The 22,676-nt window shown below is 44.3% G+C and overlaps 1 protein-coding gene across 2 annotated transcripts in view; it reads left to right on the top strand.

Annotated features, from left to right (window-relative positions):
* Window positions 1-22,676, top strand: part of ATP7A (ATPase copper transporting alpha) — a 51,754-nt gene that overhangs the window by 8,776 nt on the left and 20,302 nt on the right. For both annotated transcript variants that reach the window (XM_083372303.1, XM_083372302.1), the window contains 15 exons: window positions 3,309-3,448; window positions 7,564-8,053; window positions 9,257-10,000; window positions 12,547-12,771; window positions 13,691-13,854; window positions 14,914-15,075; window positions 15,488-15,564; window positions 15,716-15,941; window positions 16,681-16,914; window positions 17,587-17,678; window positions 18,049-18,176; window positions 18,269-18,423; window positions 18,775-18,909; window positions 22,047-22,241; window positions 22,400-22,582. In XM_083372303.1, the coding sequence (XP_083228429.1) occupies window positions 3,311-3,448; window positions 7,564-8,053; window positions 9,257-10,000; window positions 12,547-12,771; window positions 13,691-13,854; window positions 14,914-15,075; window positions 15,488-15,564; window positions 15,716-15,941; window positions 16,681-16,914; window positions 17,587-17,678; window positions 18,049-18,176; window positions 18,269-18,423; window positions 18,775-18,909; window positions 22,047-22,241; window positions 22,400-22,582 (3,348 nt within the window). In that variant the 5' untranslated portion in view covers window positions 3,309-3,310. The remainder of the gene's footprint in view (window positions 1-3,308; window positions 3,449-7,563; window positions 8,054-9,256; window positions 10,001-12,546; window positions 12,772-13,690; window positions 13,855-14,913; window positions 15,076-15,487; window positions 15,565-15,715; window positions 15,942-16,680; window positions 16,915-17,586; window positions 17,679-18,048; window positions 18,177-18,268; window positions 18,424-18,774; window positions 18,910-22,046; window positions 22,242-22,399; window positions 22,583-22,676) is intronic.

Below are 22,676 nucleotides of genomic sequence, written 5' to 3'. Positions count from 1 at the left end.
CAAAACAGGAAGTAAAGCAGGGGGTCTTTGCTTGAATATTATTTGTGCAGGTCTAAATTGAAGAAATTCTGATTTACTCCCCATGTTATTTAAAGGGCTCGGTTAGATTTGACTCTGTTGTGAAAATTGTTTTCTCTTTTCTCCAGAGAGTTCTGAAAATATGTGCCTGGTCCCTGGTTAGGTTCAGTGAATTATATATAATTACATTGTACCTAACATTCCTCGAGTCACGGAAATACTCAAACAATTCTTATAATTTTATCTCTAGCCTGCCTTTGTTTTTATCAGCTACCCAGTCCTTTTGAACTTTTTAAAAAGAAGCCTGTTTCTGAACCTTGGCAACTTTAAGGTGTCTTAGCTCCCAGAAATCCAGCTGGGGAATTTTGGGAGTCAGGCCCCGTGCATCTTAAGGCAAGTGGGATGGGGAATGACGTCTACACATATTAAAGTTGCCAAGAGTTTCTCTTGAATGGAGCTGAAGTCCAACGGTCTGGTGCTGCTTTGTCATTTGGAGAGAACATACAGGTAGTTCTTGATTTATGACTGCAATTGAGCCCCAAGCAAGACAGTTGTTAAGTGAGTTTTGCCCTGTCTTGTGACCTTTCTTGCCATAGTTGTTATGTGGGTTGTTGCAGTTGCTAAGTTAGTAACATAATTGTAAAGTGAATCACCCTTCCTCATTGACTTTGCTTGTCAGAAGGTTGCAAAAGGGGAACACGCGGCCCTGGGACACGGCGACCGTCATAAATACATACCAGTTAACAAAGTGTCCAAATTTTGATCATGTGAGCACCGGGATGCTGCAATGGCTGTATGAAAACCGGTCATCAGTCACTTTTTTCAGCGCCATTGTAACTTTGACAATCACTAAACAAATGGTTGTCTAAGTCGACTATGCAGCCTCCCTTCTGACAGGCAGTCGGGCCCATCCAAATTCTGCTTCGTCTAGTCACCTCATGAAAGGAGTTTATTTGCAGGGGCTCCTCACGCAATGTCACTTTTTCGGGGCCAAACCTGTGATAATGCTTAATGAGTGGCAGTTCCAGCTGTCTCAACAGCACCGCTGTGCTTGGGATCCCTTGGCAACCAGCCCAGATCTCCAAGTGCCACAGGATCATGATTTACAGTCTACCCTGCCAGTGTCCCACAAGCCTAATCAGCGAGGAAGTTGGAGGTCGGGGAGGCCTTGGCTTAATGTACTAATAATGGTGCCTGGTCATAGGAGAGCAGGCTTGATGACCACGTCATTTAAGGACAGAAATTCCTGTCCCAGTTAGTTTCGTTTGAATCAGAACTACCTATATTAGATTTATATCTAAATATTTCATTTCAGATAGCACATGCGGCCCACCCTCTGCTTCTGTTCCTCCTAACAAGGATCCTTACTGGCTGGGCCAAAAGAGGGTTCTGATCAGTGCCAGTGCAAAGGTTAGCCCTAACACGTCACTCTCATGGTTTTGAATATAATGTGCGCAAAAAAAATCCAGCCACGGTGCACTTTAGTTGGACCTTTTTCCCAGTTAGGCTTATTTATATGGAAACTTCCTTTGTTAAAGCTTCATTTGCACCTGCTGCTTAATTGCCTAGCTAAAATTCTAAATCTGTAATTGCTTTTAAAATGAGCTTAAAAATTTTGGAGTCATTGTTATGTAATAACAGATGCTTTCATACTCGGTAAACTATAAACAGCAGGTGAAGGGGAAATGCTTAAAAAACTTTGCCTTAGAGATACCGGTACTTGTGGTTAACTGAGAAAAATCATCATTGAAATTATTTAGATCATTATTGAGATGGCTAATCATGAATAGGAATAACCTTTTTTTTCTGCTATCATTTCTGTGTTCTGCTGAATCTTGTGGAGAGAGTTTGGGGTATACTATTAATTACCAAGCTAATTTTAGAAACCAGCCATAGATTAGTAGGAAAATTGATTCCAGTAATTTTATAATGTGTACTATTAAATATCTAGGTAATATTCAGTCTTTATTTACTGAATCAGAACCATATTTGGGGATTTAGAGAACAACTCTCAATGCTCCTGCCTACTTTTTGTTTAGCAAAGGAAAGTTGGAGTATCTTTATCTGCTTCCGAATGGAGAGGAATTGAAAGCATGCCCCAATATCACATCCACATTTAGTTATGGATTTTATTCAATCTAGATTATGACTGTCAGACCTGCCCAAGACAATCATTTCAGGAAAGCAGACTCTCAACTGCAGTTGATTGAAGTGAACAGAACTTTTACTAAAGATGTTGGTTGCAGGAAGTTCCCGCTCACCAGTACAAAGAGCCAAACCCAACGTTCCCCATCCCACCCCGCAATGTCCGGTCCGTTGCCACCCAATCCGGGATCTCCGAGATGTTGTGGGAAACTCTGGGTTGTTTAGGCTGCTAGAATTTCACACCAGAGCAAGCAGCCTTGAAGATGCCCAGCATAACCGGTAGGAACAGCTGTGGTCTTCTTCATATGTCAGCTCCCCCTCCCCATTTCCCACCATTAGATACAACAGTGTGGATTGCCCCAAATGCCTCCCCCCTGCCTTCCCCTTTGATGGCAGGGCGCCAGCAAGGCGCCAGACCAGTGATGGAGATCCTGACAGTGACTTCTGCTGTGTCGTTCCTAAGGTGGTTTGCAGTGAATTATACCCAAACACACTCAGACAGGTATGCACCTCAAGCACACTCTATGCTATCTAGAATCCCCAATTATTTGCTTGAACAATAAGCATGGAGTAGGTCTGCTTTCAGTTCTGCAGATCACAGGGGAAGCTGGATAAAAATCTTTACACATTCTGGATGATCGAGTACTGTCACTCTGAGAATTAATGTAAACAAAAGCTTAGTCATATAGAGTAATTGCATATTCCACATTTGTTATTTGGGCCACTCCTCTGAGGGTTTTCCACATGCCAGTGAGAATAAACTTGTCATCCTTGTCTCTGTTCTTGCTTCTTTTGAGCCACCCCGGCTACTTCTCATTAGCATCTGTAATGCCTTACTTTTGGAAATAGATGGTGTAATTTACACTCCCCTTGCCACACCCTTTGCTTTGCTTATTTATACATTCATTTCATTGCTGTTCTGCCTCTTTCTGTGCTCTGAGCAGCTCAAGGCAATGAACACCCCCTTTTCTTTCTGTTTTCCAACAGCCCCGTGAATCAAGCTAGGCAAAGAATTGATGTCTGACCTAATATCTGGTCTCCATTGTTCCCGTGGGGTTTTTTGTAGATGTTCTGTCGATTCAGTGTAAATGGATCTGATTTGTGTCTTTGATTTGTGCCATTACCTTTTTCTTTCTAATTTTCAGGCATGCAAAAAGATAAAAGAATGGATCCATCATCAGGGGCCAGATCAATTGTTGTTCATGTGGAGGGAATGACCTGCAGTTCTTGCGTACAGACAATTGAACAACATGTTGGGAAACTAAATGGAGTTCATATCATTAAAGTAAGTAATTTTGTTTTTATTACAGACGGGAGGCTGGATGGGATGAGGCAATGTTGGTCTGCTTTGCATGCTGCTTAGAATAATCTTGACAGGTTTCTGCCTTAGATTCAGTATTCTTAAGAGGGGGGTGGGGGAGGACGGTGCAATTCAGAGAGGCTGAATTTGGTTATCTTCCGTATAATTGGCAGTAAATCAATCCATGATACTCTAGCTAAAGGCAGAAGAAAGAAACTACAATATTTTAAAATGATTACGTTTGTGTAATTAGATTACATGGGGGCTTCTAGGCTGTGTTTTGCCTATGGCAAATAGGAAATTTGCTGTTAATTCAATGGGCTTCCCAGTAATGTCCATTTGCCCTTTTAGAAATTGAAGCAGCAGGATACGTTGACAGTCTGCTGAAAAACAAAACAGATTTTATTTATTTATTTATTTATTTATTTAGTTATATTTATATACCGCCCTATTCCCTGAGGACTCAGGGCGGTTTACAGGAAATTAAAAAATCCAAAATACAAAAATTAAGAACCAAATTAAAAAATATTAAATTAACCCTGTAGTCAATTAAAAAGAACCCCAAATTAAAAATTCCTCCTCAGTCTGGGCCCGAGAGCTCAAAGAGCCAGGTCTTCAGGCCCCGGCGGAATGATCGAAGGTCGGGGGCAGTTCTCAGCTCCACCGGCAGCTGGTTCCAGAGGGCAGGCGCTCCCACCGAGAAGGCCCTATCCCTGGGTGTCGCCCGCCGGCAGTCTCTTACCGGCGGGACCCTGAGCAGACCCTCCCTGTGGGAGCGCACTGGGCGAAGGGCATTTGATGCCGGCAGCAGGTGTTCCCTCAGATATCCCGGACCCAGGCCATGTAGGGCTTTATAGGTGATAACCAGCACCTTGAATTTCACCCGGAGGGCAACCGGAAGCCAATGCAGCTCGCGGAGTAGAGGTGTTACATGGGAGTATCGGGAAACCCCCATTACAACTCGCGCGGCCGCATTCTGCACCAGTTGAAGCCTCCGAGTGGTCTTCAAGGGCAGCCCCATGTAGAGAGCGTTACAGTAGTCCAAACGGGAGGTCACAAGCGCATGAGTAACTGTGCGTAGGGCGTCTCGGTCCAGATAGGGACGCAACTGGCGCACCAGGCGAACCTGGGCAAAAGCCCCCCTGGTCACGGCTCCTATATGGTCTTCAAAATTGAGCCGTGAATCCAGGAGGACGCCCAAGTTGCGAGCCCTATCGACGGGGGGTAACACCTCACCCCCCATCATTAAGGATGGAATAACTTGGTAAACCCGAGATGCCGATATGCACAGCCACTCAGTCTTGGCGGGATTGAGACGAAGCCTGTTTCTCCCCATCCAGACCTGAACCGCCTCCAGGCACCGGGACATCACGGAGAGGGCATCACTGGGTTGGTTCGGGGTGGAAAGAAAAAGTTGGGTATCATCAGCGTACTGATGATACCCCACCCCAAAACCACGAATGATCTCGCCCAGCGGCTTCATATAGATGTTGAACAGGAGAGGCGAGAGAACCGACCCCTGAGGGACTCCACAAATGAGAGACCTCGGGGCGGATCTCTGCCCTCCTGTCAACACCGACTGCGAGCGGCCCTGGAGGTAGGAGGAGAACCACCGTAAAACAGTGCCTCCCACTCCCAGCCCCCTGAGACGCCGCAGTAAGATACCATGGTCGATGGTATCGAACGCCGCTGAGAGATCTAATAGGACCAGGACAGAGGAGCAACCCCTGTCCCTAGCCCTCCAGAGATCATTCACCAGCGCGACCAATGCCGTCTCCGTGCTGTGTCCGGGCCTGAAGCCCGATTGGTACGGGTCCAGATAATCAGTTTCCTCCAGGAACAGAGGGAGCTGATGCGCCACCACACTCTCAACAACCTTCGCCAGAAAGCGAAGGTTGGAGACTGGACGGTAGTTGTTTAAAACAGCCGGGTCCAAAGCAGGCTTCTTGAGAAGGGGTCTCACCACCGCCTCCTTCAAGGCGGCAGGAAAGACACCCTCCTTCAAGGAAGCAGTTATTACTGCATGGAACCAGCCTCGTGTTCCTTCCCGAGCCGCATAAGCTAGCCAGGAGGGGCACGGATCCAACAAACAGGTGGTGGTGCTCAGTCTCCCCATGATCCTGTCCACATCATCAGGGGAAACAGGGTCGAATTTTAGATATTATAAGAAAGTTTCTGATGTCAGTAAGTCTGTGAGGGCTAAAAGTTCAGAGAAAAAGTTCCTCCTACTTGTTGCAATCTTTGTATCTCAGCGGAATCCTGACTTTTGCCAAAGAATCAGGGGCCATGTTCCTACCTACCAATGCTGCATATTTTACAACAGTGAAGAGGCTAAGATGAGTAGAGGTGCTTGTTTCGCTAGAAGAAACTCTCAGGTACAGCCTGTCTGTTTTAATCGCAGCCAGGCATTCCACCCAGCAGAAGAAGAGGGAGAGGCTTTTTCTACTGTTTGTTCTGTGCAGAGCTCAGGTTTGGATGGAGAAGTCACGGGTGTGGAAGGAACCTTGGGATGCGAAATGGGAATTTTTGGTCTGCTGGGACTTATAACCCAGCAATCCAGCAGAGTCTAAACTTAGGTTGGGAAAGCCTGTATCCCATTGTACTTCCCTCGTGGAAGCTAGCCTAGAGCTTGCATGTGTGCCTTGGCATGTGTTATTCCCTTACAGTGTCTCTGGCACATAAAATAACATTTAAGTTTCTAAAATAGCTGCAATGTTCTGACATTATCAAATGTCGCAAGATGCGAGAGTTTGGGGGAGAATCCCAATGTGTTCTGAGATTTGGCAGAAGATTGAGGCCTTTTAAAAAACATTTTGTTTTGGTGTCCAGACCTCCTGTGGCACTTTCCTGGTACACCTGTGGTCTCCGGACTACAGGTTGGAACGGTCGTTCTCTGCTTAAGACTCAAACTATCGTAGTCTCTTTTGCTATGGATTAATGGAAGAAAAGCAGGGTAATAATAATAAGGTTGTTTTGGGAGGAGTCCTGCAAGGGAAGCTACGCAGGGCTTTGATTATCCACCTCCCTAGCCCAGTTCCTTTTGCCTTTGGACACTTGGCGTGGGACCTGTCCTGAGTGGAACCCTTCACTCAGCTGCCCCAGATTCCAGAATAATAAGTCAAGCTATTTAGCTTAGCTCCTTTAGTTTCTCCTGCAGGCTTGATCACCATCACCTTTCCCTTTTTGAATGTACAGTACATTTCTGACTTGCCATATCATCCAGACAGTGTTTAATTCTTTATTTCTGGTGTGTTTGTAACTTTTTATTAAGATATTAATATATTTTGCATTAAACCTATCATTAGCGTACTAACTTTAAACTACATGGCAGTTTTTGTCATGCCTGAAAGAGCAGGGGCAGATCCATTTAACTGATGCCCCTGCTAAGTTAGCACCTGCTAGGAGTAGATATGGGTCAATAGAATCCAGGCCGGGGGGGGGGCGGACTTAGTTCACGTGGCTACGTAGAGATTCCTGGCTATCTCTCTTTAACTCCATCCCCAGATTCTGCTACTCCTTCCCTTAAAGTTTGCTTTTCTTGTGTTCAATGTGTGTTAAATTTCAAAGCTTATTTTCCTAGTTAAATACTCACCAGTTATATGCCACGGAATACTTTTAAAAATTGAGGAAGGGGGTTGTTCCGTTCATCCCAACCTATGACTCTATACACAGCCCACCCAATGTAGCATTAAATGTAATATGTTCCATATCAGCCACCTATTTAACTTTCTGGGCATGTCAGTTGGAGATTAGGCTAATCTTTATCTGTCATTGCTATACTGTATATAGATTGTAATGTATACTTAAGGCACTGTAGAAAGTTCATGTGAGAAATGTATACTGTATTATTGTGTGAGAGATTTCTGAAATAGTTTTCCTGCTTTTATTGTAGTTCACCCTGTAGCTAGTCGTCTTGTCTTACAAATAAATCCAAGTTAATTTATGGTTTCATAGGTACCGCCTTACACTTCCTTCTCAGGTGAGTGAAATTTCCATTCAGGGTGTCAGTGCAATAAGCCAAAGCTGCTTGACATGTTAATGCCAGTTTAAGATGATCTTAATCTTGCTTAGCTCAGTTGCCTTTTCTCTTTCTCTGCAAGGTTTCTCTGGATGATAAGAATGCCACCATTATTTACAACCCCAAAGAGCAAATTCCAGAGTCGCTCCAGGAAGCCATTGAAGACGTGGGCTTTGAGGCTGTTCTTGAGGAGGCTAACCCACAGTTCGTTCCACATGACACCACTTTTCTTACCGTTCCCACCCAGGCAGCATTAACCTGTGAACAGATTCGTATCGACCTCCTAAAGATCAAAGGCATTCTGGATGTGAAAATCTCTTCTGACAAAACCACTCTAGTTGTAACCTTTATCTCTTCTATTCTAAATAGCAAGCAGATTAATCAAATAGTACCAGGATTAATTTTGGATAATATAATACAAGATAAAAGTCAAGGAACATGTGAAGATGTAAGTTTAAACCAAATAAATGACGTGGTGCTAAGAATGAAAATAGAGGGGATGACCTGCCATTCCTGTACTAGCACCATTGAAGGAAAAATTGGCAAATTGCAAGGGGTCAAGCGAATTAAAGGTAATTAAAAATAGAGCACTTTTATAGCTTTCGTCCTTTTAAACTGTTTTCATCAATTCTCCAGTATAACCTAAATATGCAAGTTAACTTCCAAGAGGTACAAAATATGGACGACAGTTCTGTTTATGGAGAAATTTGTCTACAGGTCCCTCATAAAGCCACCATTCAAAAAAGTACAGTATTAACATCCAACCTTCTGTATTCTAAAACAGAACTGAGAAACCGAACCTATGCTGCAAACATACAGATTTGAAATAATTTACCCCTCTCATTCTAGCAAGTCACTAGGACTAGGGAGAACAGGGGATGGTGGTTCTTTCAAAACTGGAAGAAGTTTTTCTAGTAGTAGAGACTCATCCAGCCTCCATAGCATGATGTAACTGCTGCAGATCCTGGCACTTCCTCTCTAAGAGCTAAATTCCACTCTTTGCTCTGTGATTTATTTCTGTTGCCTGCTCCTCCAGACTCTTCTAGCTGAACAAATGGATGCTTTCCAGGTAAAGCTGCACAAAATTACTGAATAGTCTAACCCCAAAATGGCCTGTGTCAAGGACTCTGGAAGTTACCTCTTGGAAAGGCGTTTCAGAACACTCACAGCTACTTCTGGGCTGCTTGGGAGTAGCAGCGTGCAAACTGTTGCAGCTGGTTTTAGGTGGCCCACGCGTGAGCTGTTACCAAGCTTTTCCAATCATGCTCAGGATGAAATAGCTGTTGAGCTGCTTTTCCAGGCCGGGAATGAACAAGTGCAGCAAAAACCCCTAAGAGATTAATTCTCAACTCTAGCAACTTTAAGATGTGAGGACTCCAGAATTCCCCAGCTGGCCATTCTGGCTGGGAGATTCTGTGAATTGAAATCCCCACCTCTTAGAGTCATCAAGGTTAAGAAGCTCTGCCCAAGGACATCAGGAACGGGGATCAGAGAGAGAGTGGAAAGATCAGGCGGTCGGCTGCTTGGTGGGACATGCTGAGAGCTGCGATGGGGAGAGAGGAGCAGACTGCACGTTTCTTCTCCTTGTGGGCCCTCCTCTGCTCAGGACCACCCACTGCCAGGACACAGCGGTCTCTGGGCTAGGCTTTAAGTATCCTGATTTCCAGCTCCTAGAGTTGACTAGACCATTAACCTACAGAAAATCCTTTCATGGATAAATACTTTGTGGACTATCAAAAGAGAATCATGCAAAGCCTTTTTCATTTGTCTTTTAGTCTCCCTGGATAATCAGGAAGCCACAGTCACCTATCAGCCTCACATCATTACATCCGAAGAAATAAAAAAGCAAATAGAAGCGGCAGGGTTCATCGCCTCCGTAAAGAGAATGGCTAAACCCCTCCCCTTCGGCTCTGTTGACATAGAGCGGCTCAAGAATAGCCAGAGCAAAGGCTCGGAAACGACATCGCAGGACAATGCAGAAGACAAGCTGAACACGAAGACCGTCACCTTCCGGGTGAATGGCATGCATTGTAATTCGTGTGTGTTCAATATTCAGAGTAGCCTATTGGCCCTTCCTTCGGTGACCAGCATCGCGGTGTCTTTGCAAGAGAAGTCGGCCGTTGTCCAGTATAACCCCAGCCTCATCAGTCTCGGTGTGCTCAGAAGAGCAATTGAAGCCGTCTCCCCGGGGACTTTCAAGGTCTGTGTTTTGGATGGACACGAAAATGCCGAGTGTCTGAACAACTCCAAATCTCCATTGAAGTCTTCTTTTCCGGGAGCTGTTCACGGCATCGGGCCTCATCCCCTGACACTGGTGACCATCATCCATATAGAAGGAATGACTTGCAATTCATGCGTGCAGTCAATTGAGGGACTCATTTCACAAAAACCTGGTGTGAAGTCGGTCTGTGTGTCGTTGCGGGATCATAATGGGACTATTGAATATGACCCAACACTGACTTCTCCAGCCGATTTAAAAAACTCCATTGAAGACATGGGCTTTGATGCCTCCCTAGCTGGTAAGATATTCCTTAGATTTCAGGTCGTCTTGAGAAGACATCCACAGCCATTTCTTTAGGAGAAAGATTTCTTGGAGGGGAGGCATTATGGGGACAGTATAATAATTTCCTTAGCGGGACTGGCTTAAGCGGGTGGCAGTGCCGAAGTCCTGGGTTTTCAGGCCAGTCAGTCCACCCAGAAGCTCATCTAGCCAAGGGCAGGATCAGGCCAGGAAGGACTGGTAACCATTGTGCCTACCGTAAATACCTTAGCTTAGCTTAGTTTGCTTTTGCTTTGCTTTTTGCTTTTTTCCTTGTTTCGTTTTGTGTGGTTTGTTTCACAACTTTTGTAACGATCCCCTTGCAGGAGTAATGCTAGACAGGGTCCTACAACATAGTGTTGTCCTGACTCCGCCCAATTCATTTAACCTGAATTTTCCTTAACACAAATTTAAAGGTCAGCATTGCATGTTACAACTTTCTGAGTAGCAAGTGGCTGTTTCTTTTCTTTTTTGACCGGCCGATTTGTCATCTTATTCCTCTGTAGGGAAGCCACTCTTGGTGCCGTTAGGGGAGGCAGGATAGGGAAGGCGCAGGATCCTTCTGGTTGTGCTGTCCACTTGTCCAGAAAATGACTTGGATCCCCATGACTTGCTCTGCTCTGCATGCCGTGTCTTATGATTAGAGGTGGTGAATGGTGATTGGTAACCTCCTTTCAGCTACCTTAGAACCCTGGTTATGCTAGAGTTTTTGGGGGAAATGCAGAAATTCTCCGTATTTCAGTATCTTCTGAGAAAACTCAAGGAAAACAAAAGGAATGTAGGAGCAAGTCCAGTTTCCTTGCTGTTTGCAGTTTTCCTTTGCACCCAGACAAAGCCTAAGGTTCCCAGGCAGCATTTGCCTGGAGCATTTCCATTCTGCAGTCCGCACTTAAGACAGTAGCAAGGGGCTCTGGGTGGAGATGTGCATCTTTTGGGCTCATGGGACACATTTGGAGTTTGGGGAGATTCCTGAGTCAAATCAGTGTGGTGTTACAAAAAAAAAATGAATCATGGCTTAAGACTAGTGAGTCCCCCATTTAACTCCTCCTGTGCCATGGAACCTTCCTGGCTGATTTTTGTCTAGTCTAGTTGTGCTCTCTCAGTCCAACCCGCCTAACTGGGTTGGTGCTGTGGGAGAAAATTGGAGAAAGGAGGGCTGTGAGAGAGGCCTTGAATTTCTGGAGAAAAGACAGCAATGCATCTAACTGATAAATATAAAGGACTCTTTCACAACATGACAACCATGATAGGCTGGCCAGCTCCAAGTCACCCGGTGCTTTCTTTCCTAATCCTGCCTCTTTATGAGGTACCCAGCCACACTTCTGGAGAGAAAGTAGGAGCATATCTATTGCATTATTTATTTCTATCTACTCCAGACACGTCAAACACAAGGCCCGGGGCCCAGATCCGGCCCGCGATGTGGTTTCATGCGGCCCACGAAGCCATCCTGGAAACAGTGAGGGAATGGCCCCCACTGCCTTGGCCCTGGCCCAGAGACCCTCCTCCTGCCAGAGACCCCCAGATCTGTCCCACTCCTGCCCAGGCCCCCATAGGCACCCTTGATGCGAACGATGTAGAGCTGGCCACACCCACCCAGTAGGCCATACGCACTTTAGCCACGCCCACCCAGTAGGCCACGCCCACCCAGGCCACACCCACCCACCCCCCTGAGGGCAACCGCCATGCTGATGCGGCCCTCAATGAAATTGAGTTTGACACCCCTGATCTACTCTATTAAAATGGGGGCACAGTGACCCAGTGGTTAAAGACGCTGAGCTTGTCAGCTTGGAGAGCTGACAGCCCAGGTTCGAGACTTCAGCACTCTGTAAAAAGGTGAGTTCCCCTTACTTGCCCCGGCTTCTGCCAGCCTAGCAGTTTGAAAGCATGCAAACACAAGTAGATTAGTAGGCACCACTTTGATGGGAAGGTAACAGCATTCTGGGCACCTTTGGTGTGTAGCCATCTTGGCCACATGACCATACAAACCCTCAGCACCGTAGCCCAGAATCGGACACGACTGACGGGAAAACCTTTATCTTTCCTGTATTAAGAAGGGCACGAAGGCTCAGCGGTCAAAGACACCATGGTTGTCAGCTGGAAAGCCGAGAGCCCGAGTTCGAGACCCAAGCGCTGCACTATGGGGTGAGCTCCCATCCTAGCCCCTGCCCAGTTCAAAAGCGTGCAAATGCGAGTAAATAAATAGGTACCAAGTGTAACAGCATTCCAAGTGCTGTGGGTTATAGTCAGGCTGGCCACATGGCCATAGAAATGTCTGGACAACACCAGCTCCCTCGGCTAGGAAGCAGAGACGAGCACTGCCCTTAGAGTCTGACCCCACTGGACAGGGGAAAACTTTATCTACTGTATTAGTTTTACTTTTTAATTAAAAGCAAAATTCCTTAAAAACTAAAGTCAGGTAGGGCAGGGAGCTTAAGCGTCCGGAAAGATCAGCACATCTACTGTCATGAGAATGTAGTGTTTGAAGAGCTTGAACAGTGTTTTCTGCTGTTAATTTTCTGCTGCCAGTACCGCCAAGCCCAGAGCCCATGGTGCTAATCACTGAGCCTTCCAAGGAGAGGCTGGCTAAAACTCAAGAAGGCAAACTGCCCAAATCAGTTGCCCATCCCAGCCTGTGGCCAGTTCCCAACAGACCGGGTCAGAAGGCACCATCAAAATGCTACATTCAGATCACTGGCATGACCTGCGCTTCCTGCGTGGCAAACATTGAGAGGAATCTGAAGAGAGAAGATGGTAAGAAACCCTTCCCTAAGGCTGATTAACGTTTGCTGGCACACCTGCAGCAAATTATGACTGATGTTGACCAGATCTCAGGTAAAGTCAGAAGGATGGCTGTTCTGATTTGAGCTCCTGCTGAAGGATGAGGCAGGGGCCCATGTGGTGCAAGCAGAGGAAGTGTCACGCCCCCCCCCCCTCCACCACCACCCATGCAGGTTTTAACATTTGGTCTTTGAGTGAGGGATCTTATCTGATTCACTTGGACCGTAAGTCACCCTTTTTCCCCTGAAGGTTGTCATTGAGAGTTCAGAAGTTACACTGTGCTAGAGTTTTTCCAAATTTCATGTTCCGTATTTGTGGAGAATAAAAGGAATCACCCGTAAAAGGAGTCCCACAAATCAAGGTGTTGGGGAGCAACAGCACCACACCACACCCTGGACCTGGGCCATGAGGTGTCCTAAGAAAATAAGTTTCACACTGACGAAAACAGCAGTGTGGTGTGCTTACTCAGGACCCTGGATTGTACAGCATACTGATTATTTTTCCAGTGTTTTCCCCATGCCATCACTCTGCTAAACAACTAATTCCTACAACACTATTCAAACCACTTAGTAAAGCTCCTCATCGTTCCTATTACCTATTTCCTTGTTTTCTTATGACTATAACTTTGTGGCTTGTATCTCATGATTTATATTGTTTTATTTAGTATCCTAGTATGATGTATGTTGTTTGCTTATCTAGTATCTTATCACTAAGTGTTGCACCTTATGATTTATGTTGAATGTATTTTTATGTTGATTATGATCATGATTTATTACTGTTGCTTATATGTAAACTGAGAACAGAGACAAATTCCTTGTGTGTCCAACCACACTTGACCAATAAGGAATTCTATTCTATTCTTATTCTTATTCTTATTTTATTCGGTTTCTAGGAATATGCTCTGTGCTCGTTGCCCTGATGGCTGGGAAGGCTGAAGTGAGATACGACCCTTCCATCATCCAGCCCCCGACTGTAGCAGAGAGGATTAGAGAACTGGGGTTTGGTGCTCTGGTGCTGGAGGGTTATGACGAAGGAGATGGCATCTTGGAGCTGGTTGTAAGAAGATTGTTTCAGTATCAGTACATAGGCAATTTTTATACCACGTGTGAAAAGGATGGAAGCACTTGAGGAGCTGCAGTATAGGAGGGCTTCTTAAAACGTGGAAGTCCTGCTGTTTGTTATGTCTAAGTGAGACCATATTGAAGTGGTAGAAGCAGCCCTCCAACTCTTCTTCCTCTTTAGGGGAACTTTCCCTGTCTAAATATGTTTAGGTGGGAATGTCCTTGAATATTTCCCCCTCAGAATTATAACAAAAAACCACTTCATTTTGCTGTCATATCTATTTTTGCCTGGGTACCAAAAAGTTTCTGACCTTAGTGGGAGAATTTTTTTTCCTTTCCTCAAACAGAAGCGTGCTCCTGTATATTTGCTTTTTTCTTAGTGTCCATGTCAGTTTTTCCCCTGTTGGTCAGGAAGGCGAAGGATGCCCTTTGCAGGCTAGGGCTGTATGCAGACTGGGAAACGCAGCTGCTAACTGAGAGAATGGGGAGGTGTTGAAATGCAGAGAAAAAAGCTGACTTTCCCAACTCCCCTTGAGTTTTCCTCTTCAGTGGATGGTTAAACTTCTTAATCATATCTATTTATCTGTGTCTAGTTTCCATTCTGTAGGGGCAGAAGGAGTGATTTGTCTGTTGGTTTTGCTTGTTTCCCACCTTTTATTATTTTTTACAAGCAATTCAAGGCAGCGAACATACCCAACATACTTTCCTCCTCCTGTTGTCCCCACAACAGCTGAGTTAGACTGAGTGTGTGTGACTGGCCCAAGTCACCCAGATGGCTTCCATGGCTAAGGCTGGACTAGAATTCACAGTCTCCTGGTTTCTAACCTGATGCCTTAACCACTAAGCCAACTGGCTCTATTTACCAGTTTGAAGAGCAGAGCAATTACAGAAGCAGAACAAGAGTAGTGATAAGCGAGGAGAAATCTTAGGGTTTTTTAGGGAATTTTATCACCTTTCATCATGGTCTCCTCTGATTCATTATTTATGAATCAGGCAGGCAAAATTACTTCTTAAAGAGACAATATTCTGCAAACAAAGGGTTTTTTTCTCACAGGTAAGAGGGATGACTTGTGCCTCGTGTGTTCATAAAATAGAATCCACCCTTATGAAAACAAAAGGGGTCCTGTACAGCTCAGTGGCTCTTGCAACCAACAAAGCACACATCAAGTATGATCCAGAGATCGTTGGCCCTCGAGATATTATACAGATTATTCAGGTAAGTATTTTTGTCAGTGCAGTTTTGCTTTTTGCAAGCTTGCTATGTTTTGTTTTATTTACTAGATTTATTTTTCCCATAAAAGTCATTGTAACTAAGTAGAGGAAACTCATTGAAAAAGATACTGCATATGGAAGCTGGTTTGAAGTTAGAATTTTCTGATTCATTTTGTAGGTATAATGAAATGCTTAGGACAGAAACTTAGGTTCTCTCAGTTTGGTTTATGTTCTTATTCTCCCAATCCCCCTTATACTTCCTTATTTCTCATGTCTGTTTATTTACACTGAAAGCTTTTGCCAGTGTTCCATCGTTAATTTTATACCCTTCATGTTTTGGGACAATGGAAGTATATGTCTTACTTTGGCTAAGATCTGTGTGGGAATGTGCACATTCACATTATGTCTCTTTCTAGAATCTAGGATTTAATGCTACATTGGTAAAGAAAGACCGATCTGCTAGCCACTTAGACCACAAGCAGGAAATAAGACAGTAAGTCCCTTTTTGTGTTTATAGCTTTGCACATGTCTTGGAACGTGATTTTTCCCATGACAGTATACTATATACTGTCTTTTGAAGTTTTACCTAACTTCTTAAGTTACGGTTTATTCTAATATTATCTTGTCCACTTATTATTATTTAGGTGGAAACGGTCCTTCCTCGTAAGCCTTATTTTCTGCATCCCCGTAATGGGGCTCATGATTTACATGATGGCCATGGACAGCCACATGTCGGCCATGTACAAGGCTTCTAACCTGACTCGAGAAGAAATAGAAGCTCATCACTCATCAATGTTTCTGGAGCAGCAAATTCTTCCCGGGTTGTCAGTTATGAATTTGCTCTCCTTTTTATTGTGTGTTCCTGTTCAGGCAAGTAGAAAGACACGCCGGTCATTCAGATGGTAGGACATAAATGTCAGGCCCAAATTCCTTTTACGGTTAGGTTGAGGACTGATTGCAGTGCTTAATCTTGAAACACTGACTGGTCACTTTGGGAGAGCAAGATGAGGGCTGCCCGTAGAGCTTAGGTAGAGCCCCTGGCTATCTGGATTGTCAGCAGAAAGTACAAAATGCCCAGTAGGCATCGGCCTTTAAAGTTCACATTTGACCGCACGCTTTCACTGCTCCCACCAAAAAACTAATCTAGAGGTAAACTTTATTTATTAAAACTATTAAAATAGTTTTCCTTTTCTACTCTTTTGAAAGAAAGTCAAAAGTAATTTTTTTATCATGGCATTTCGAGCATCTCTGTCAAAGTTTTCGTTTTTTTCAGTATCATTTTCCCTTGATATATAGTGGGAGACTTTGCTTCCTGGTGAAAAACCTCTAGAACTACTAAACAAAATACATTTCACAATTATTCTGAATTGTGGGGGGTGGACAAGAAGAGGTTCCCCTGGACCTCCCTGCTTGCCTCTTGAGAATCTGCCGCCAGTCCGCCAAGTCCGTGGTAGGCTGGATGCATCTTCTTGAGATGCCCAGGCTCAAGACTCGCAAAGGGGGAGGCATCTGTGCATTTTCTCCTGAAATTTGACAATGAACGATCATTTTGCTACCTGATTTCTCTGCTTCAGTGTAAATGTCCTGCTGATATTTGCTCTTCTTACAGTTCTTTGGAGGCTGGTACTTCTACATTCAAGCCTACAAAGCACTGAAGCATAAAACAGCCAATATGGACGTGCTGATTGTTCTAGCCACGACCATCGCCTTTGTCTACTCCTTTGCAGTTCTTCTGGTTGCAATGGCTGAGCGGGCAACGGCCAATCCTGTGACTTTCTTTGACACCCCTCCCATGCTCTTCGTGTTCATTGCGTTGGGGCGCTGGCTGGAGCACGTGGCTAAGGTCAGTGGGGCGGGTGGAGGGAGACCGTGGGAACGCTTTCAAGTTAGCTGCCCTGTTCCGTGCTTACCTGTGTTTAACTTCGATCTGGGTGTTATTCAAAAACATGTTTCAATTGAAGAGAATGCATATAACAATAACATAGTACTACGCACGCAGACGCGCACACACACTATAATGAACATCAAAATGCTGGCTGCATCCCTCTCCTGCACCCTTTCTGCCTTCTTGAAGAAGGTCTGGAAGGGAGTTCAGGGGCATTTGTGTGCATTCAAGTGACTCACAGTTGTGCTTCCTCAAGAAGGATGTGGAGGGGAACGAGAGAGCGGCAGGGAGGCGAGGGGTCCGGCCATTGCACTGGGTGCCATCTTCTAGGGACTTTAGTCCTCAAATTTGCTCAAGCTGGAGGCTAATGAAAAATTTTTTAATCTACCAGTGACTGGCATTGTAAACAGTTAACAAGCAAAAGTATTTCGAACAAATGTCACACTCCTAAAGACAAATGCCAAATGAAAGAAAAGATAGTTTCCCTTGGAACTTACTTAGATTTTCTCTTTCCTTGCTAGCTTGTGAGGAAAGTCTCTCGGTTAAAGACTTCTGGTTTAACCTGTGATTTTGATGCTTGCAGTGAATTTCTATGGTGCCCTGTATGTAAACACTTTTTCATCTTTTTAGGGTAAAACATCAGAGGCCCTCGCGAAGCTAATTTCACTACAAGCAACAGAAGCAACTATTGTTACTTTAGGTCCAGATAATATTCTCATGAGGTATTTCCAGTTCTGTAGTGGTTTTTTAATGAAATGTTTATATGCTACAGTGGATCGTCCCCTGTAATTACCTTGTAGTCTTTATTTCTCTATTGCACCACTGGAGGTAACATTCTGCCTATGCAGCTCAGTGTAAATTGTAAATGTTTGTAAATGAGACAAGAGTAGCAACCCAACACAAATTTGCATATAAACTCCCCAAAACATAATTTCAGCTGGGAACATCTTTACATTACTCTAGTCTCCTGCAGATGAAGAAGACTTTGAACAGGAATTTAAAAGAAAAGGGCATTTTGTTGTGTAGGATCTAACAATCTGAAATGCTACGTCGCTTCCATTGCTAAGTTTGAATGTTCTGACTTCTCTGCAGTGAAGAGCAAGTTGATGTTGAACTAGTTCAGCGGGGTGACATTGTGAAGGTGGTCCCAGGTGGCAAATTTCCCGTGGATGGCCGAGTGATTGAAGGACACTCTATGGTAGATGAATCGCTCATCACAGGCAAGCTGGAATGGGTTTTCATGGGCCCTGGCTGGGGAGGGGGAAATTGTCAAAGAGTGCCCTCCATTTTGTTTTATTTCTGATCTACATAGGTGAAGCAATGCCTGTGACCAAAAAACCTGGCAGTTCAGTCATAGCAGGTTCAATTAATCAAAATGGATCCCTGTTGATCTCTGCAACCCACGTTGGGTCTGACACTACCCTCTGCCAGATTGTAAAGCTTGTGGAAGAAGCTCAGACATCAAAGGTATTTAGACTAATACGTTAGGTTTTGCTCCTGTTCGATGACCATGATTCAAGACAGCAGATTGGTAGCTTAAAGTCTGCTGCAGTAGATGGTTATATAATATGCCAAACTGGTCTATGCAGTGGGATTTCAGCAGAATTCTGTGTCTCCTTTTTTGGGGCCCTGCCAATAATTATAGCATCAGCAAAGTGTGAGTTAAATACCTTTCTCACTAAAAATCATAACCAATCAAGATATCAGTTATGCACATGTATATTATTTATTACAAACCTGCAGACTAAAAGCCAAAGGAGCTCAGCTTCAAAAAAGAACGTTGAATTAATGTTGCTTCTTTTTCTCCCCTTCCTTTAGGCACCAATTCAGCAGTTTGCTGACAAACTGAGTGGCTATTTTGTTCCTTGCATTGTTGGTGTTTCTGTCATTACACTTCTTGCTTGGATTGTGATTGGCTTTGTCAATTTTCAAGTTGTGGAAACCTATTTTCCTGTAAGTCTCTTTCCTTTTGTTTTAAATTTTTGTGAAGAAATGACCTGCACAAGGTTCCATCTTAGGCCCAGTACTCTTACAATGTTATGGGTTTCTTTTGAATAGTAAACAGCCACTTTTTGCTGATTTAGACAACACACTTCCTAAAATGTTGTTGTATAAATCATGAGGGGGGCCATCTATGGATGGGGGAGCGGGGGAGAAGGTGGTCAAAAAAATCAATATGGTGCCAACAACTATGTGATGCCCCACCTCTTCTCTTTTCTATGTACATTGTATACATGTAAGGACCCGCTTCAAAACCTCATCCCAAGAAAGCAGGATTCTTGGAACAGATTCATTCCAACAGGAACTTTTATTAGGAGAAGCTGACAGCAGGCAAAGAAGGCAGGATCTGAGGGTTTCCCACTCAGATCAATAGGTTAAAAGAGCATCAAGCCGATCCCTAGGTGTTAAGTCCGCTGTGGGAACGGAGCTGATAATGGAGGTTGTTCCCATGCCTGTGAAGACAATGTTGGGTCTTCACACCTTTTTCTTCCACCGTGAGAGATAAGCCAGAAGGCCGGAGGCACATTCCTTTCTCACCCCAAGTTGACATCAAGGGGAAACAGTTCAAAGAGCAAGCGGATAGAAACAGCAGAGAGGATGCATTTCAGCAAAGCGAAAGGAGAAATAGTGCATTCCCTGGAGCCCCCCCTCCCCCCAGGAGAATGACAGAACCCACAGAAAGAACCTGAGAGGAACAGAACCCACCCCCTCCCCAGTAAAGAAATGGGTTATGAGACCCGTGCACATTTTTTTAAAAAAAGGGGTGGTGCTTTGTTCATGAGTCATCTGTTCTGTTGACATTTTGGACACACACGCCCGAGTGCCTGCAGGAATGCATTCTCAAATTGGTTGAAGGCTGATCAACACCCCCAGGATCACTTGTTCTTAAGGGTACTCTTTATCAATGACTTGGATGAGGAAATTGAAGGGGAACTCATCAAATTTGCAGATGACATTAAACTGGCAGGAGTAGTCAACACCCCAAAAGACAAACTCAGGATCCAAAAAGATCTTGACAAACTTGAACAATGGGCCCTATCCAACAAAATGAGTTTCAAGTTGGAGAAAAGCAAAGTCTTACATTTAGGCAGGAAAAATCAAAGATATAAGTACAGATTAGGTGAGACCTGGCTTAAAAACAGTAACTGTGAGAGGGACCTTGGAGTCCTAGTGGACGACCAATTGACCATGAGCCAGCAGTGTGCAGCAGCAACCAAAAAAGCTAATACAATCCTGGGTTGTATAAACAGAGGCATAGAATCAAGATCACATGAAGTATTAGTACCGCTTTATAAAACCCTAGTAAGACCACACCTGGAATACTGCTGCCGATTTTGGTCACCATATCACAAAAAAAACATTGAGAGTTTGAAAAACATTCAGAGAAGAGCAACAAAGATGATCAGAGGCCTGGAGACCAAAACATATGAAGAACGGCTGCGGGATTTGGGTTTGGCTGGTCTAAAGAAAAGAAGAAATAGGGGAGACATGATAGCAGTGTTCCAGTATTTGAGGGGCTGCCATAAAGAAGAGGGGGTCACGTTATTCTCCAAAGCACCAGAGGGAAGGACAAGAAACAATGGTTGGGAACTGATGAAAGAGAGAAGCAACCTGGAATTAAGGAGAAACTTCCTGACAGTGAGGACAGTCAACCAGTGGATCAGCTTGCCACCAGAAATCGTGGGTGCTCCATCACTGGCGGCTTTTAAGAAGAGACTGGACAGTCACTAGCCTGAGATGGTATAGGTTCTTCTGCTTGAGCAGGAGGCTACACTAGAAGACCTCCATGGTCCCTTTCTGCTCTGCTCCTCTCCTCTCTATTCTATTCTATTCTATTGTAATTAACCAAAGGTTACTTTTCTTAACTATTGTTCGTATTCCCTATATTATGTATGATAGATCAATTTGCATTTAAATAGCAAAAAAATAGGAAATAAGATTCAGATGCATTAGATGCAGGATTCATATAGTGGTGTTTTTAAAATGCTGCTTTGATTGTATTACTTATATTTACATTTTTGCTGATTTTTACCCAATATTTAAATGTGATTTATTTATTATCTTCTAAATCAGGGGTGTCAAACTGCTGACCCACAGGCCGGATGCATCATCCGGAAGCCGCGCCCATCCCATTGCCAGCAATGGCAAACCATCCCGATATGTTGCGTGACATCACATGACGTCGCGAGTTTGACATGTCTGTTCTAAACGCTAATAATTGCTAACTACACTTAAAAGGAGTCCTGCGTTCTAGTAAAGAAGAAAATGATCTGTGCTTGCACAAAGGAACACTTATTTTATAGGTCACGGAGTGGGAAAAGGACCGTTTTGACCATCAGTTGATCACCTGCTTAAAAAAAGAATAAATTGTATACAGAGGCAATGCAAGTTCACACTTTCTGTAATATTTTTTAATGCTGGATCACAACATTTAGTTGTATTCATGGTGGTTAGTGATGTGCTTATTATTATACCCAATTTTATGTAACCCTTGGAAGTTAGAGCAAGAGGCATTCCAAAGTTCCAAGGAAACCTCTTGAATATTTCTCTTTGCTGACATTTGAGGTCTGGCTCTAGCTTGACACTGTGGTGGCTGTTCCTATGGGCAGGTGGCCCCAGGCCACATGGGTCCTCCCAGGCCTTCGCTGTAGGGGAGGTAGCAGAGTCCTGAGAGCCTGTCAGAATTTTTCTCCGCCACACCTTCTACAAGACAAAATCAAGGCAGTTTGTTTCCCACACTTTCCTTTTTCTGTGTTGCTGTTACTTCTCCCTTTAATGTTTCATAACCTTCTACCCCTTCCCGTGGCAAGATCTGCATTCTTTCACATATAAACAGATGATCTATAACATCAAGATGACTAGATTCACACTTCACACAAATCTGTGGTCAATTGAATACATTACAGTTGGCTGGGTTAATGCAAAATGCTAAACCATACACCATATTTATATGCCACAACCGATGAGTTACCATAATTTGAAGCCAAAGAAGCTTGAGGGCAGCACAAGTTGTGACCTCATCAGACTTTGAATTCCAGCACTTTCTTTAAAATAAGTGTCCGTTCTGTCCTCTCTCTGTGTGCCAACAGGGCTATAATAGGAGCATTTCCAAAGCAGAAGTCGTGATCCGCTTTGCTTTTCAAGCCTCCATTACCGTGCTGTGTATTGCCTGCCCTTGTTCTTTGGGATTAGCAACTCCAACTGCTGTGATGGTGGGAACTGGAGTAGGAGCACAAAACGGCATCTTGATCAAAGGTGGAGAACCGCTGGAGATGGCACACAAGGTGAGAAAATGGAATGTCCTTTTTGCTTGAGTGGCAAAGGCGAAAAGATCTTACATCTTAACTTTGTCCAAGAATGTTATGAATCCTTCCCCTCCCCACCCCAAGTATTTGTTGTTGTGTACAACTCTAAAGAGTGTGGCTATATGGGTGTTTTGCAGGTTAAAGTTGTGATGTTTGATAAAACAGGAACCATCACCCATGGAACTCCGGTGGTGGTGCAAGTGAAGATGCTAGTGGAGAGTAACCGGATACCACGCAAGAAAGTCTTGGCACTGGTGGGAACAGCAGAGAGCCACAGTGAGCACCCTTTAGGAGCAGCAATCACAAAATACTGCAAACAGGTAGAAGAGCGGATCGTAGAACGTAGAATCAGAGGTCTTCTAGTCCAACCCCCTGCTTAAGGCAGGAGGCCTTATACCATCTCAGTCAAATGGT

The sequence above is a fragment of the Vipera ursinii genome (assembly GCF_947247035.1).
Source record: "Vipera ursinii genome assembly, chromosome: 12".
Lineage (NCBI taxonomy): Eukaryota > Metazoa > Chordata > Lepidosauria > Squamata > Viperidae > Vipera > Vipera ursinii.
Note: the sequence above shows the minus strand (reverse complement) of the source record. Positions and strands in the feature narration are given on the sequence as shown.